We start from the raw sequence: 15,328 nt of genomic DNA, 5'->3' as shown, positions 1-15,328 counted from the left end.
TCCGGGGCTCACTCACTCCTTCTAATTTGATCTCAGCTCAGATGTCACTGCCTTTGTGAGACCTTCCTTGACTGCCTACTTAGAGCAGAATCTTCCTCCTAATTCCACACACATACATGCATATTCCCTTATCCCAGTTTTCCTCAGAATACGTCACATTATGCCATATATTTCTTTGTCTCATTGTCTGTGTTTCCCATGAGATTGTAAGCACCACGAACGAGAGCAGAGTTTTCTTGGCACATAATAGACGCTCAATAAATAAAGGAAGGGGTCTAGCAGATAAGGAGAAGTGAGAGATGCCGGAGTCAGGGTTGTCTTGGGGGAAAGAGGTAATATTTAACACAAGAAGAGATTTTAAATACAATACTTGGCAGATGTGATAAATATTTAATTCAATTCGGTCAAAGTATTAATAGTGTAATTATTGTATGCAGATCACAATGTCAAGAGCTTTTTGGGGTACATGATAATTAAAGGGCAGATCCTGCCCACAAGAAATTTATAGCCAAGAGAGAGGGGTGAGGGCAAATAAGACCCCTTAGTTATTTTTGCATTCCCATAGCATGACCTTCATTGCCCTGCACCGTGGTGAGGGGAGGGGGTAATTAACATTTTTTTTTTTTTTGGTATCAGTGAATTATCAGACTATTTCTTCACTAAATACTGTGACCATCACACGGTCCAATGGGGTGAAAAATAACTTACAAAGCCATAGTACCTTTCTGACTTCTGAACTCCGCTCTACGCTTACACCCCCACCCCAGTTACATTTTGGACATCTTCATTTGCATGTCTCTTGAGCATCTCAAGCTCAATACATCCAACCTGACCCTATGTATTGTGCTCTCAGTTGCTGAGGTTGCACTGGTTTTTCTGTTCCATTCCTCACCCTCAGCCTGGCATTCCACAGAGCCTAGCTCCTGACCTGCTCATTCCTCTCCCTCCCTGTTGCTACTTCTGTGGTCCTGGTCACCATCATCTCTCGTCTGCAGATGCCGAGCCTCCTGTAGAACTCCCCTCCCATCCATCCTCCACACCTAGGCCAGAGGTCTAGGCTAGTGGTCTTTCTAGGCTAGTGGTCTTTCTAGAATGTACATCTGATAACAATACTGCCTTACTCAAAATCTGCAGGGGCTTTGCTATGGCTCTGGGCTAAAGTCCACACCCCTTAACACATCATACAAAGCCCTTCAGGTTCTGACACCTGATTTCTTCTCTGCTCGTTTCTTGCCACTTCCTCCTTACAGACTAGTTTGGGCCCAACAGAGATTTTTGATCCCCTACCTGGGCCACTCTCTCCCCTCTGGGCCTTCAAGGATACTGATTCCAGGGCCTGTGAGTCCTCCTCTTCCTTCTCTCTCTCCCCCTGGTACCTCCTTCTGCTCTTTTGGATTCTACCTAGTTTTCATTTCCTCTGAGAAGCCTTCCCGGCACCTGGCCTGATCTGATCAAACCCCCCTCCTCCTCATGCCCTGACCCCGCAACACAGGGTCGGAGGCCTTGCATGTGCTTCCTCAACACTGTTCTTTTCCTTCCATACCTGTTTTATGGTTTCCTTAGTAGACTGCAAGCTCCAGGAGGGCAGGACTGTCCTATTCTACCTTGGTTACCTCGGGTCTGTGCTTACTCAGTACATGCATGTGTTAGACAAGTACTGAATGAATGAAAATGCACTTGCTTGGATACGAGTGTTCCTCATAAAATAATTATAGCTTGCATTTACTGAGTGCTTAAGATGTAGCAGGCACCATCCTAAGTGTTTTACAAGTGTGCCATGGACATCTCATATATCCCTATTAAGCATAGGCCATTTCCTCATATAACAGGTGGGTAAACTGAGGCACAGGGCTATTGAGTCACTCAACCAAGGTCCGCAGCAGGGAAGTGGAGGAGCCGGGGTTAGAAGCCAGGCTGTTTCCAGAGTCCAATTCAGTCTCAACGTCTAGGAAATTCTGTCTTAGAGTGAAGTGCAATGTGGGGTTCTACTATATGAACAGATTCAAGGCTCCTGCAGAAGGCTTTGTTTTTGTTTCCCAGAGAGGGGATGCGCTCCCGGTCCGCCCTCTTCCAGGCTCAGGGGTCCTTTGCTGGGCTTTGGGAAGGACCTGTGCGCCCAGCCGGCGGCCGGCTCGTCTGCGTGTGAGCCCCCTGATTAACTTTCGGCGCTGCCCGGCCCCCACGCCAGCTGCGCCCAGGTCCTCGGGCGGCCCTTGCTACCCGCAGGTGCGGGCGGGTCTCCACCAGCCGCACCCGGAGCCCCCGCCCGGCCCCCCGCGCGGCCGCCCGGCCCCTGGGGTTGGGGGGAAGGGGCGGGCCCGGGGGCGGTGTCTCTAGCCGAGGCCACCGCCCTCGCCCCGCGCTCGGCTGGCCCGGGTGCAACGGGCCGGGTGGAGGGGGCGGGGACTGGGGAGGGGCCGGAGAGCGGCCGCTGGTGCCGCTGCCGGAGCAGCGGGAGAGGCGGTGCGTCCCTAGAGGCGTTCGCCGGGACAGACGGACTGACGGACCGACGCGCGAAGGGAGAGGGCCGGCGGCGAGGTCGGTATCCGGCGACCGCGCGGGCGGCGCGGGGAGGGGCGGCAGCGAGGGGAGCCGGAGCCCGGGGGGAGGGCGGTGGGAGGGGCGGCGGTGGGCCCGGCGGCGGCTCCGCTCGGGGGTCGGCCTGAGACCCCCTCCCCTGGCAGTGAAAGCGGAGCCCCGGGCTCCCTTCTCCCTCCTTCTCTTTTCTTTCCAATCAGCGAAAAATAAACACCCGGGAAGGTAAAACAATAGCGGGGCCACCTGGGACGCGGCGCGCGCCGAGCTCCCACGGTTGGGGCGAGGGCCGGGGGTGGAACGGGGAGTGGCGGCCCCACCTCGGAGCCTCTTCCCGATTTGCCCCCGCGGAGGGTGGGGCTACCCGCGGCGCCGGGGCTCGGTGGGAGGCGGAAGGAATTCCCAGGAGTGAAGCATTTGGTGAAAGTATTGCAGGAACAATCGGCTCTGTGCGGGGAAACTGAAGTGGAGGCTAAGGTGGCGACTTGGCCAAGGTCAGACTGCAAAGGTTGACCGTCCTGGTCTAGGACCAGGTGCCCGGACCAGCTTGGCGCTCAGCCCCTCTCGCTTTTGCGGCGGCCGTGCTTGCCTTTGATAAATCTCTGTTGTGTTTGTTTTAGAAAGCTGCTGGCATTGTGGGACCGCTTCAGGGCTGCCGAACGAACGCCAACTTGCTTCGTGCTTTGCGGGCAGGTCTAGGGCAGGTGGCAGCCCCGTGATTCACCATCATGCATGGAGACGGACTTTTTGTTGAAGAAACCCAGAGCAGTCGATGCCGACCAGGGCAATTTGGCTGTCAAAGGTTTTGACAAAACCTGCCCTGTTCCCTTTGGGGAATCCGAATGAGGGAGATTACAGACACCTTCACTGAGAAGCCAAGGACATTTCTGTATAATCAGTGGATGAAAGGATTTTCTCAGACTCTTTTTTTCCTTTTCCTTGAGGATTAATCCACCGCAACCTACAATTACAGTGGAAACCACAAGGCACAGGATGTGGCAGGAGCCTCCAGCGCCGTCCGAATTGTTCTGGACCCTTCCTTTAGCCTAGGGGAGTTAAACACTTGCCACCCACTGCCCCTCCCCCACTCCCTCCTGCTGAGCTCTTTAACCTGTTCTCATTCCCTGAGTTAAGTTCTGTTTCCAAACCTGTCTTCTGGAGCTATAAGTGGATTGCCAGAAATGAGAGATTAAGTGCTGGGAGAAGAGGAAGCGCCCTGTGTTGTGTCTCCTCTCAGCTGCCGACATGAAGTGCTTTTTCCCAGTGCTGAGCTGTCTGGCTGTGCTGGGTAAGTGGCTGCTGCTTATCAGCACGATCGATGTGAAAGTTTAACCTGCTCTTGGTTCCTGTAATTCCTTGTGGTTCTTTCCCATCAACACTCGGCTTTGGGGGACCCCGGGAGGCAGCGGTGTGTGTCACAGGTTGGAAGAGAGCCCCATTTCTGACCCAGGAGGAAAGTGGCACATCGTTTGTTGTCTTTAAGAAGGAACATTTGCTGTCCTTAGTGTCTGTCCCGGGCCCCGCCATGGGGTCCCCCATCTATGTCGACGCTTTAGGGACTCCATGTGGATCGTGGATTGGTTTCTTGTATTTTATAAACATGGTGCTTCAGCGTCTTCATGTCTGTGTCAGTCCACATCAATTCCTAGTCCGATCCGAAGTGGCAACGTTATTCCCACTCTCAGGAAAGTTAGTTTGGTGATAACGATGGTGTTTTTTGTTTGTTTTTTGGTTTTTTTTGAGGGGGAAGTAAGCATGGGTGGAATAGGGGTTGAAGGGATGCTTTGCCCTGCCTAAGTGATCAGTAGACTAAAAATGTTTGAGGGTCTAGTCATATGTCCCCTCACCAAAGAAGCTCAGATCGTAGTTCTGGGGGGAAGAGAGACTGGAGGAGTGGTGCCTGGTAGGGGCTGTGCTAGGATTGGGTTTTGTGACCCCACAGAAGGTTAGGATGGTTAGATCAGGATGGAGAAACTGTGGCCTGAGAGGTGAACCCTTGACACCTCTCTTAAGATTCCCTCCCATTGAAGAGTCCCCCCTTTGCCCGACATTCTCCTATTCAACAGTGCTTTCCATGCCACTGAATGCTGTCTTACTCTTAAGTGTGGTATCTCTGGACACATCTTGGGTCTAGGATAAGCTCCCTGGCCAGGATCTGATGCATCCTCTCCCTCCATTGCCTTAGACCTCGCACGTGAGCACACCCCGCTGCCCTCTGGGTTCAGCTCGGTCCCCTGCATTCAGAAGAGGTCATCACTGCTGCTTGTGGTGTTTGCATCTCCACATCTAGGTGTCTTGCATTTATGGGACTTACTTGTGACCTATTGGCAGTGGAGATTGCTTTCACTTGTTGTCTACACCCTTGCAAGAGTTCACAGGAGAGTGGAAAGAGAGTGGACTTTGCGGTGGAGAACCTGAGTTCAGATCTCAACCTGACTATGATTGACGTCTGAATCACAGTAAAACGGGGTGTACCCCCAAGGGCTATCTTGACAGTTAAAGGCTATAAGGTGTTCTAAAGGTCTTGACTGCTTTGAAAAATGTCGGGAGCACGTAAGTATGTTCCGTCAGTGGCTCTCAAACTTGGGAGCATGTTAGAATCACTGGGGGAGCTTTAAAAAATCCCGATGTCCAGGCAGCGACCCCAGACCAATTAAACCAGATTCTCCGGGAAGGTGACCCAGGCATGAGTCTTTTAGCTCTCCTAGACAGTTCCAGTGTGGAGCTGGGTTGGAGAACCGGGGTGTGAGTTCATCACTGCCGGCTCTGCCCTCCCCTCCTCAACACTCACAGGGACACCCAGTCTGGCAGCAAGTTTAGTCAGTCTTCTGCTCAGGTGTGGGTCGGGATACAGTGTCTCTGTGTCTCCTGTATGCTCAGGCAGAGTCAAGAAGACAGGTAGCTCTCCATTTGCCAATCCTAAGCATTGTATTGGTATTTGTCATTCACTTAGTGTGTGGGTTTAAATCAGTAATTAGTGATTCATGTGGATACAAGAGGACAAACAGGCGAGCCCTCCGGGAGGCTTGGGCATGGGGTTGATGGTGTGGCTAAGGCCGGAAAGAGGGCTGAGTGGAAGGGTGGGGCCCAGGGCAGGAGAAGGAATCACCAGTGGGCAAACAAGGCAATGTGACCTTTGTGCCTTTTGTTTCTCCTGGCTGCTCCAGAAATGTAAGGCTGCTGGCTGGTTCCCCTTCTGTTCACCCTCTGGGCCACTCTGGAGTGGAGCCCTGGCACTGGGCACTAGTATCTTTCCTCCACTCCCAGCCTCAAGCATAAGTAGGTGCCATGGAGGAAAATGAGTGTCAAGGTGGTGTCAAAGGGGAACGGTGGCCGAAGAGCACACCTGGGTGAGAGTGGGGAGGTTTAGAACTCTGGACATGCCTGGGTTTTTGGTCCCCACTGGTGGAATCTCACCTTTTCTTATCACTCGATGACTGGCAGGGAGGGGGCCTCGCTACTACTTTGTTAACCTTGGAGACTAGAAGGTCTTTGTGGAGGGAGCAAAACCCAGGCTGGGGTCTTATTTCTTGCTTGCAATCTGTTGTGATCTGATTCATGTGTCAGCATTCTGGCTGTGTAATGAAAATTAATGTGTAATATGAATTGAAAATAGCAAAGGCTCTCAAGGTTTTGTGTCCAGGTGGGTCACACACTTGGAATAAGATTTCGAATGTCAAACGTAGGACCAGTTTAAGTGCTCTGCAAAGTGAGACTGACACAGGTGCTGCCAGCCTCCAGAAGTGGCCATTTGAGCAAACCCTGTGACAGTATGTGAGGGGCATACAGGGTACATCTGAGATGGCTTGTGACTCCCTCGACATCATCAGACCCGTGCTTTCCGCTCCCTTCCTTTACCGATGTCTAGGATTTGGATCAGGTTCCTCCTTTTTGCCTGCTTGGGTAGCGATTCCTGCCCTCTTGACCACCGTGTCCTGTTTCGTCCTGTTGCAGCTCTGGGTGCCCCACCCAACTAGGGAACCATCGGCTGCCGTGGCCACCCTTATTCCAGTTCTAAAGCCGTCTTAAGCGTGGGCTTGGTTGAGCCAAGAGGATAGTAGAGTCTCCACTACTGAGAATGGATGGAGCCAGAGGGGCAGAAGATGAGAGAGAACAGGGGCTGGTGTGGACGTGGCTTGAGTGTGAAAGAGGGAATGAGGAGAGAAGAGGGTGGTTGTGTCTGTGCCTAGGCCCGGGGCAGGGAGCAGCCTGTGTGAGTGACAGGGACATGGAAAGGTGACAGCACCGTGGGGGAGACAATAGCATTTGTGTCTGCAAGAGCAGGAAGGGAATAATCAGGAAAGTTGAATATAAGCTTTAGGCACATTAAGCGGATTTCGATTTTGCGTAACCATGAAGAGTTAGGCCTTCCAGACCAGTGCTGATGTTGCAAACAAGATGAAATAGCTTTGGAAGTGTTAGCAATGAAAAATGTAAGTGATTGGGACATCCCTGGATCAACACAGAGAACTTGTAGATGTCAGATGGTCATTTGTGTTCTCCAGTGGGAGAGAAATTCGTTCGTAGAGTTTGAAAAGCCTCTTGTTTGAATAGGTTGGGACTGAGGAAGCGATCACGACCTTCCCAGTTAGTTAGGGAAGGCTTCTTAGGGGAGAAGCCAGAGGGTGCTTCCAAAAGAGATTGAAAGGGACTTTGATGTTCTGGGGGGAGTGAGCTCAGAGGCAGGACTGGGTGATCAAAGGCAGAGGAGAAGGAGGAGGAAGTGGAGAGCAGCGAGGAGGCCTGGGGTAGTCGGGGGGAAGGGTTCTGAAGGAAGAGGATGAGGATCGTGATTTACGGATGAACAAACACCACTGTCCCAACAGTTGTCCCGGAGGCAGTGCCCTTCCCTTTTCTGGGGACCATTTGACAAGGGTGCCAGAGAAGGGAATTCTTGTCAGGACTAGGCTAGCTAAGATGCCTTTCAACTGTGTGAATGATTGAGCCACCCCTGGGCACCCAGGGCTGTGTTAAGATGTCCCAGTCCCCTCCATTTGTCATTGCAGCAAGAGAACAGTAGTCCTACCACCTCTCCTAACTCTAGCCCTTGCTGTGAAGCAAGTCCTATCTCATTAAATCCTCAAACAGTCTTGCCAGCTAGATACCTTATATTATCATTCTTTCGTAGATGGGGATATTGAGGCCCAGGGAGGTTAAGGAACTTGCCTGAGGTAGATGACTGTACCAGTTTGAAATGGTGCTCCACAGGGGTGGGGACCCAGGTCCTTTCGATCTTGTTCCCAGTGCATGCCTCTATTCCCAAGGTCATCTCATGGTCCAAGGTGACTGTGCTAGCCCCAACCATTAGGAAGGAGGAAAAGCGTTGGTGAAGGGCATGCCCTCGTGCACACATCGCTTTTGCTTATATCCCCATTGGTTAGAACTCGATCACATGACCATACTTTGCTGCCACGGAGGCTGGGAAATGTCATCCTTAATTCTAAGGATCCAGCCAAAACTGGGGTTCTATTATTGTAGGGGAAGGAGAGGAAAGAATTTTGGGGGGACAGCTCTTGGTCTCTGGCACAGTTACAAAGCTAGGAAGTGGCAGAACAGGGTTTTGAAATCAGGACCATTTGGTTCAAATCCTGTGTTCTTGCATCTAACAAGTTGCCCCTCTGAGTATGAGGCCCCGCCCCGGGCCTCCAGGAAGCCTTGTTGGGAAGGCGTGAGCTAGATGAACCAACACTTGTTACATGGGAAGCAACGCAAATCAGCATATAATTGAATGCTCAATATTGTGGTTTTAACAGTGGTACTGTAGTGTTTATAGAATGCTTATGTGCCAGTCACTGCCAAACACTTTATATAGCATGATCTTCTGTATAAAGTGCTTAGGGACCATCTCTGTCCAGTTCATTACTGTAGCCCCAGAACTCAGCCTTGTGCCTGGCACAAAGTAGGTATTCAGTTAAATTTTTGATGAATGAATGGTTTCACAAGGTAGGTGTTGTTTCTATATTGACTCCCTCGATCAAGATGAGGAAATTCAAGGCTCAGGGAGTTCAAATCATTGTGCTCAAAGGGAAAGAGCTAGAAATTGGCAGGGCCTGGATTTGAATCCAGGTTGTCTGGCTATAGAGCGTGTGCTTTTACCCCACTGACCAGGGGTTCTTAACCTTTTTTGTGCCATGGATCCTTTTGGCAGCCTGGTGAAGCCTATGGACCCCTTCTTAGGATAACATTCTCAAATGCATAAATAAAAACATAGGATAACAGAGAAAATCAATTATATTGAAATGCTGCCATCAAAATATTTTTAAAAATTTATGATACAGCAATGTGCTTCTTTAATAACACATTAATAACAAGATCTACCAGCAGATCTAACAATTATGTAATTTTGCTATAGTGAAGGGTGAAAATATTTTGAGGTATCTGCATCCACTGTGATGTGATATGAAAGTATGTGTGATTTGTACTGTGACAGTCACAGGTCCTGGAAACATTACCATGATGCTTGCCTACATTCACAATTAAGGAACAGTTAACTTAGAGGTTCGTGAAAATAAAGGTGTAATTTTTTTTCCCGTTCAAGTTCACATACCTCCTGAAATCTGTCCATGGACTCCCGGGAAGTTCAAGGTAAAGTTCAATGCAGTCACTGGTTGTTGTTTCTCATAGGTCACTGGGAAAGACTTATGCGTGAGGGCTTGGGCTGGGCTTCCAGAAATGGGCAGTCTTTGGATGGGGAGGGCATTCTCTTCCCATGGGAGTCCTGCAAATGCAGAGGAGTCAGCAGTCATAGGGGTGGCAGAGTGGCCCTTTAGGGATTGGAGAAATGACTGTCAGTAGTTTTAGGGACCAGTTCATGTGGGATGATGCTGGATACAGAGAATTAGTTCAGATTGTAATGAGTTTGGGATTTGGGCTTAGACTGGGTCCGTGGAGCCCAGGCAGACCACTTCCACTGAGCCCTAGCCTGGGAACTGGATGAAGTGGCTCCACTTACTGGCCTCCCATGGTCCCTGGCCTTGTGCATCCTGAATTATGGCTCCTTGATTATTATTTGTAGGTTCCTTTGGGAGTTCCTGGTTCGCCGTGATTGGACACCTCTTCCTTTGCTGTTTCGATGTGAGCACAGCTATTCCTTGTAAAGGGTTGGATTTTAATTTAAGGAAATTTAGGACACCTGTGTGTGAATGACGCTGATTTTTCAAAGAAATGAATGGTTGCATCAAAACCAAGCTTATATTTGTAGAAAATCACATGTTGCCAAATTCCCTCATCGAGACCCCTTTGTTAAGTGACTAATTGTGGGCCACAGTGGCAGGCACTTAACAAAGACCATGGCAATGGGCCTCCCTTAACTAGAATCCCATCCCAGCTAAGTGGGATTTTGTTTTTACTTTTGAGCTGCACTTTCAGGAAGGTGAAAATCACAAGATGTAGTAGCAGGGATTGATTCTAGAAATTGGCTTCCAGGCCACCATCAGCCCAGTCTCTACATCTTCCGCATCTGTAATTATATTAGCAGGAGAGAATGATGAGCCTGGGGGCACTGCAAGATTCTGAATCAAAGATTAAATTATATTAACTCTACTCAGGCTGGGAAGTGGTCAGATGTATCTTAAAAAGCTTTATAATAGGCCTTATGATCATGAGAGTTGAAAAAAGGTTCTGCCTAACCCTCTATTAACCCTCTATGAAATTCACCCGAATACCCTATTTCCCTTCATCTCGGTGATCCAGGCTTTGCTGGAACACAACCACGTTCCTCCCCTCTAGGAGATGATAATCTAAAGCCTGGGGTAAAAAAAGTGGTAAATCACTTTGCAAGTGGACAAGGAGACAGTGATATACCACGTGCTCTCCAAGGACAGTTGTCTTGTTGGGGAAGGAGAGGCGAGGCAAGTTTGGTCTTGCTTTCAGCTTAGCAGGAGGAGTGAAGGGAATGCTCTGTCCAGGAGAGGGATGCGACTGGAGTAACCCTCGAGTGGTCAGTCTGGAAGGGCTTTCTGGATGGGTGGGAATTTTAGGCATTTTTTTAAGTAATAGGAGAGTGAGGTCCTGGCAGAATTGTGGGGTGGAGGACACCAGGGCACAAGGGGCTGTTTTGAGAAGACTTCTAAAGGGGTGGAGAAGCCCAGAGTGTCAGTGGGCCTGGGCCCTTAGAGGTGCTGGTGGGAAGAACTGGAACAGTCGGTTGGTGTGAGGTCTAGGTATTTGGATCAGAGATAGATGGCAGATACCAGAGAGCTGTAGGTGGGTGTCCTAGAGGACCAGCGGGAGAAGTGGCAGGGAGGGCAGGGGGCATTACTGGACGTGGGGAGGTCCAGATTGGAAGTGAAGGGGACCTGTTTCTGTACCGAAGGAAGAACTTTTGTGTGTCCATCAAAACATCATCAGAGCAAAGACATTCTAACAAAACTGTGAACTCAGAGAGACTGGTGTCCAGTCTTCTCGTGGGACCTCTTCCCATCAACTTACAGGTCCCCAGACCTTCCCTTTATTAAAACAGAGGGAAGAAATCTGATACCAGCTATATGTTCTTTCTCATTCTGATTCTTTCTTTTTTTTATATAAATTTATTTATTTTATTTGTTTATTTTTGGCTGCATTGGGTCTTTGTTGTGGCACGTGGGCTTTTCGTTGTGGTGGCTTCTCTTGTTGCGGAGCGTGGGCTCTAGGTGCGCGGGCTTCAGTAGTTGTGGCTCGCGGGCTCTAGAGCGCAGGCTCAGTAGTTGTGGCGCACGGGCTTAGTTGCTCCACCGCATGTGGGATCCTCCTGGACCAGGGCTTGAACCCGCGTCCCCTGCTTTGGCAGGCAGACTCTTTTTTTTTTTTTTTTTCCATTTTTATTTTTGGCTGTGTTGGGTCTTTGTTGCTGTGCACAGGCTTTCTCCAGTTGTGGGGAGTGGGGGACACTCCTGGTTGTGGTGTGCAGGCAGGCCTCTCATTGCAGTGGTCTCCCTTGTTGCGGAGCACGGGCTCCAGGCACGCGGGCTTCAGCAGTTGTGGCTTGCAGGCTCCAGAGCACAGGCTCAGTAATTGTGGCGCACGGACTTGGTTGCTCCGTGGCATGTGGGATCTTCCCAGACCAGGGCTCGAACCCGCATCCCCTGCATTGGCAGGCAGACTCCCAACCACTGTGGCACCAGGGAAACCCGGCAGGCGGACTCTTAACCACTGCTCCACCAGGGAAGTCCCCCATTATGATGCTTTGATATAGTGGAGTATGTTCAGAATTGCCTTAAGTTGGTGTTATTTTCATGTATTTGTTTCTGCTTTTGCTTGTAACACCCACTTTCTGCTACTCTGGGGTACGGTCTGCTCCTTTTCCATGGCAGCCTCTGCAAGCACCTTCTCTGCTCTCAGCTGGGCACTGGCTCCTGCTTGTGTTATGTTGGTAACGGAGCCATGTCATGAGATGGGCTGCCTACCTCCTTCTCAGGGACCCCTTTTTTAACTCCCCTTCCCCCAAGAGCCCCATAAATTTGAAATCTTCTGTCTCCCAGCCAGGCAGCATTTATTAAGTGGTGTTAATCTGTTTTTTCTACGTGATAATCAGTGTGACCCCTCACATTTGATACAGTAGTCCAGTTTTAAAGCAAAATTAGTTTGGTGCTCTGGGTTGCCAGTGACCAAAGGAGACATAGCCTGGACCTATTAGGACCCTTAGTCCTGTGTCTGCAGCTTAGGAAAAGTGGTATTATGGTGAGGTGTTTTTGAAACCTGTAACGTGGCCAGCTTCCTCACCCCAAGTGTTACTTTGAGAGACCTAAGGAGCTTGCGTAACTTACTTAGGGGTTTTTGCCCATTAACTGGTTGCATTGGCAACCTTGATTTGACTTTGCTAGGAAGGGCTTTTAGGAGGAGGAGGAATGGGAGACCTGTGTGTGAGTAACCATCGCTGCTTCACGGCAAACCACACCTTCCCTGTCCTGGCCAGTTACCACTTCCCCACCCGACATACCCACCCTTTCTAAAGACTTCCAGAGAATGAAATTTCACAACCTCTTAGATGTAGCACCCCCATCAGGAAGGAAATCTCGATTTTCACTGAAGATTTGTCATAATTTAAAACAACAAATAAAGTGCTTCAGGGTAAAATGTTACATAAAAGAAAGGTGATGAGCTGTTAGTTGCAGTTTCACAAGATAGCTTATATTTGCTTGCTTTATTTCTTTGACTTCTAATTTTTGGACAGAGTGACATGTGAGTATAGTTCTGTTGTAAAATCCAAACAGTATCGACAGAAGGTAAAAAGTGAAAGTTCCCCTCTCTGCCCTGTGCCCCTTGTTGAGTCTGAAATATATTCTTTACAGTTTGATACACTATATTCTCTCAGGCTTTTTTTCTATAATTTCTATTCATATACTCACACAAATATAGATCTTTTTTGACATAAATGGACTCATACAGAACATATTGTTCAACAACTTGATTTTAAAGGGGTGATTTATTCCACTATTTTTTCAGTCTTAGTTTTATGGCCATATCAGAACTGATTTGGTTATTTTATAGCTAGAAGAAGCTGTAATTGGTGAAATCGTTGGGGAGTAGTGAGCCTTATTCAACAGCTATATAACAGAATAATTTTGTCTTGCTGTATCAAGAGCAAGAGTCATAATAAAAACACTACCCTTAAGTTTTAATGTACTTAAGAGAAATAATTGACTTGTTTATTGTGAATATTTTCTCTAGAAACACATAAATTTAGCAAATTAAGCACGCACAAATTTTATTGACTGTCTTAGTTATAATCTTGAATTAAAATAAAGCCCATTCAAAACTTGTTAAGAGGACAGTTGTAAATACTGGATTTTGTATCCAGTTCAATCAGCTATTCTTATTTGTTCATAGACTAGGAAAAAAATGAGAAGTTTTCCTGCGTTTTCAACTCCCAAATGATTCTTCCATTTAGAGTGAACTGGACTGGAATAACCTTTAAGGTTGCTGGCTACCAGACCTTCGAGGCCTTAACCCAAAGGAAGAGAACTTTTCTCTTTAACCCTGCAGGAGCAACTATTGCTGTAAAAAGATGATCATTTCAAAGTGTTGGGGGTACTTCTCAGGTTTACTGGTGTGACTTTCTTTAAAACCCTGGGGGCAAAAGCGGGTTTCTTGGATGGTTCACCTTTAGACCTGATTTTTAAAAGATTCGCTATTTTGGAGGGATGGTTGTGGGATTCACATATCACAGCCAAGCCTTCTTAAACGTCAGGGTTTGACCTGGCTACTACCCATCCAGAGACCACTGTTGTGTTAGAATCTCCTTACAGTACTTTCCTGAACCATCTGTTCCTTTGACAAATATTTGAGTGCCTGTTACAAGCAGTCATTATTCTGTTATCTCAAATACCAAGAATTAAAAGCTAAAATCATAATGAACATTTTAAGTAGTCACCTGAGAGGTATTTTTAATCTTCAATAAATAGAAAGATTAATTAAAGACACTCTGACGTAAGGGAACTCTTTTCCTAAGTTAAGTCTTTCTTCTTGCTATTTCTTAAATCCTTTCTTCCTGTTTTGTTCTCAGCTCTTCATTAGCAGCCATGAATTACACATGCCCTGGGCAGGCCTGGTGAAGGGCCTATAGCAGTAAGAGACGTGCTTATTAACTGCTGGGGATGTTGTATTGGAATTGGGAATTGCATACTTAGCTCTGAACTTCTAGGAAGTCAGAACAAAGGAGACCTAGAATAGTCACATACTTTGCCATCAGATAGGAGACAGCATTCACAGCCAGCCTTCTGCTCAGGACCGTGTTAAGGCTGATCACCCTTACGTGGTACTTGGCCTCCCTTAACTCCTGTCCGGAGCCCAAGGCTCTCACCACGGTTGTTTTCCGGAAGCTGCTGGGTTAGCTCAGCCGGGTGGCACGGGACACACTGATGGACTCTTCCAGGTCTGCACCTTCCCAGGGGCCTTCCCTCGACCTGGGGTGAACCCTAAGAAGCCCTGATCTGCGCTCCTCTCCCTCGTCCCTGGTATTTCTCCCCTCTCACCCACGTCCCCTAAGTCTGCAGGTCCCAGGCAGGTTGTAAGCTGTGCCTGGTGGCGATGGCTTGAGCCCCGGAGCAGGCAGTGCTGCTCCCAGGAGCCTGTGCGCAGGGCCAGCCTTCTGCCCACGAGCAGCTCTCCTCAGAGGCCTTTCTGGTGTTCCGCAGTGCTTTCGTTCCGCAGTGGTTTTGTTTCGGTTTGGAGATGGATGGTCTGTTGGGGGGTTCTGCTTCGCAGATGGACACGTCTGTTGGTTTATTAGAGGAGGGACTGTGCGGATAGGTTTCTTCTCGGCTCATCCCCAAGCTAGACAACCCTCCGTGACCCTGTTCAGAGATGATTTGCTGTTCTTAAGGTCTTCTGATGTTTCAGTACAGTAAGGTAGCTTGCTGGAGAGTTTTGTAATCTGTCTACTGGTATTGCATTACAAAAAAGCAAGGTTGCATTCGGAGCACCGGCCCAGGTCTTTCTCCTTTCCTGTGTCAGGATGGGGGATGACTTTTAGCTGGGTGTCCCCGCACCTCCCGGCTGGGAGAAGCAGCATCCGTAGCAGCCCCTTTCTCTCTCACACTCCGAGTCCAGGTCCATCCACTCCACGCCCCACGCCCAAGGGTGGATTTCTAAGAAGGTTGAAAGTAGATGAAAACGAATGTGGCTCTAGACTTGAATTTATTTTAGAAGACTCTTTGCAGATCTCATTATGCATAATCCCCTTATTTTATTTTATTTATTTATTTATTCCCCCCCCCCCGCCCCGTACGCAGGCCTCTCACTGTTGTGGCCTCTCCTGCTGCGGAGCACAGGCTCCAGGCGCGCAGGCTCAGCGGCCGTGGCTCACGGGCCCAGC

The 15,328-nt window shown here is 49.0% G+C and overlaps 1 protein-coding gene across 5 annotated transcripts in view; it reads left to right on the top strand.

Moving 5' to 3' along the window:
• Positions 1 to 2,420: 2,420 nt before the first annotated feature.
• Positions 2,421 to 15,328, top strand: part of IGSF3 (immunoglobulin superfamily member 3) — a 98,716-nt gene continuing 85,808 nt past the window's right edge. For all 5 annotated transcript variants that reach the window (XM_060090349.1, XM_060090350.1, XM_060090347.1 and 2 more), the window contains exons 1-2: positions 2,421 to 2,538; positions 3,156 to 3,823. In XM_060090349.1, the coding sequence (XP_059946332.1) occupies positions 3,781 to 3,823 (43 nt within the window). In that variant the 5' untranslated portion in view covers positions 2,421 to 2,538; positions 3,156 to 3,780. The remainder of the gene's footprint in view (positions 2,539 to 3,155; positions 3,824 to 15,328) is intronic.

The sequence above is a fragment of the Mesoplodon densirostris genome, chromosome 2 (genome assembly GCF_025265405.1).
Source record: "Mesoplodon densirostris isolate mMesDen1 chromosome 2, mMesDen1 primary haplotype, whole genome shotgun sequence".
Classification (NCBI taxonomy): domain Eukaryota; kingdom Metazoa; phylum Chordata; class Mammalia; order Artiodactyla; family Ziphiidae; genus Mesoplodon; species Mesoplodon densirostris.
Note: the sequence above shows the minus strand (reverse complement) of the source record. Positions and strands in the feature narration are given on the sequence as shown.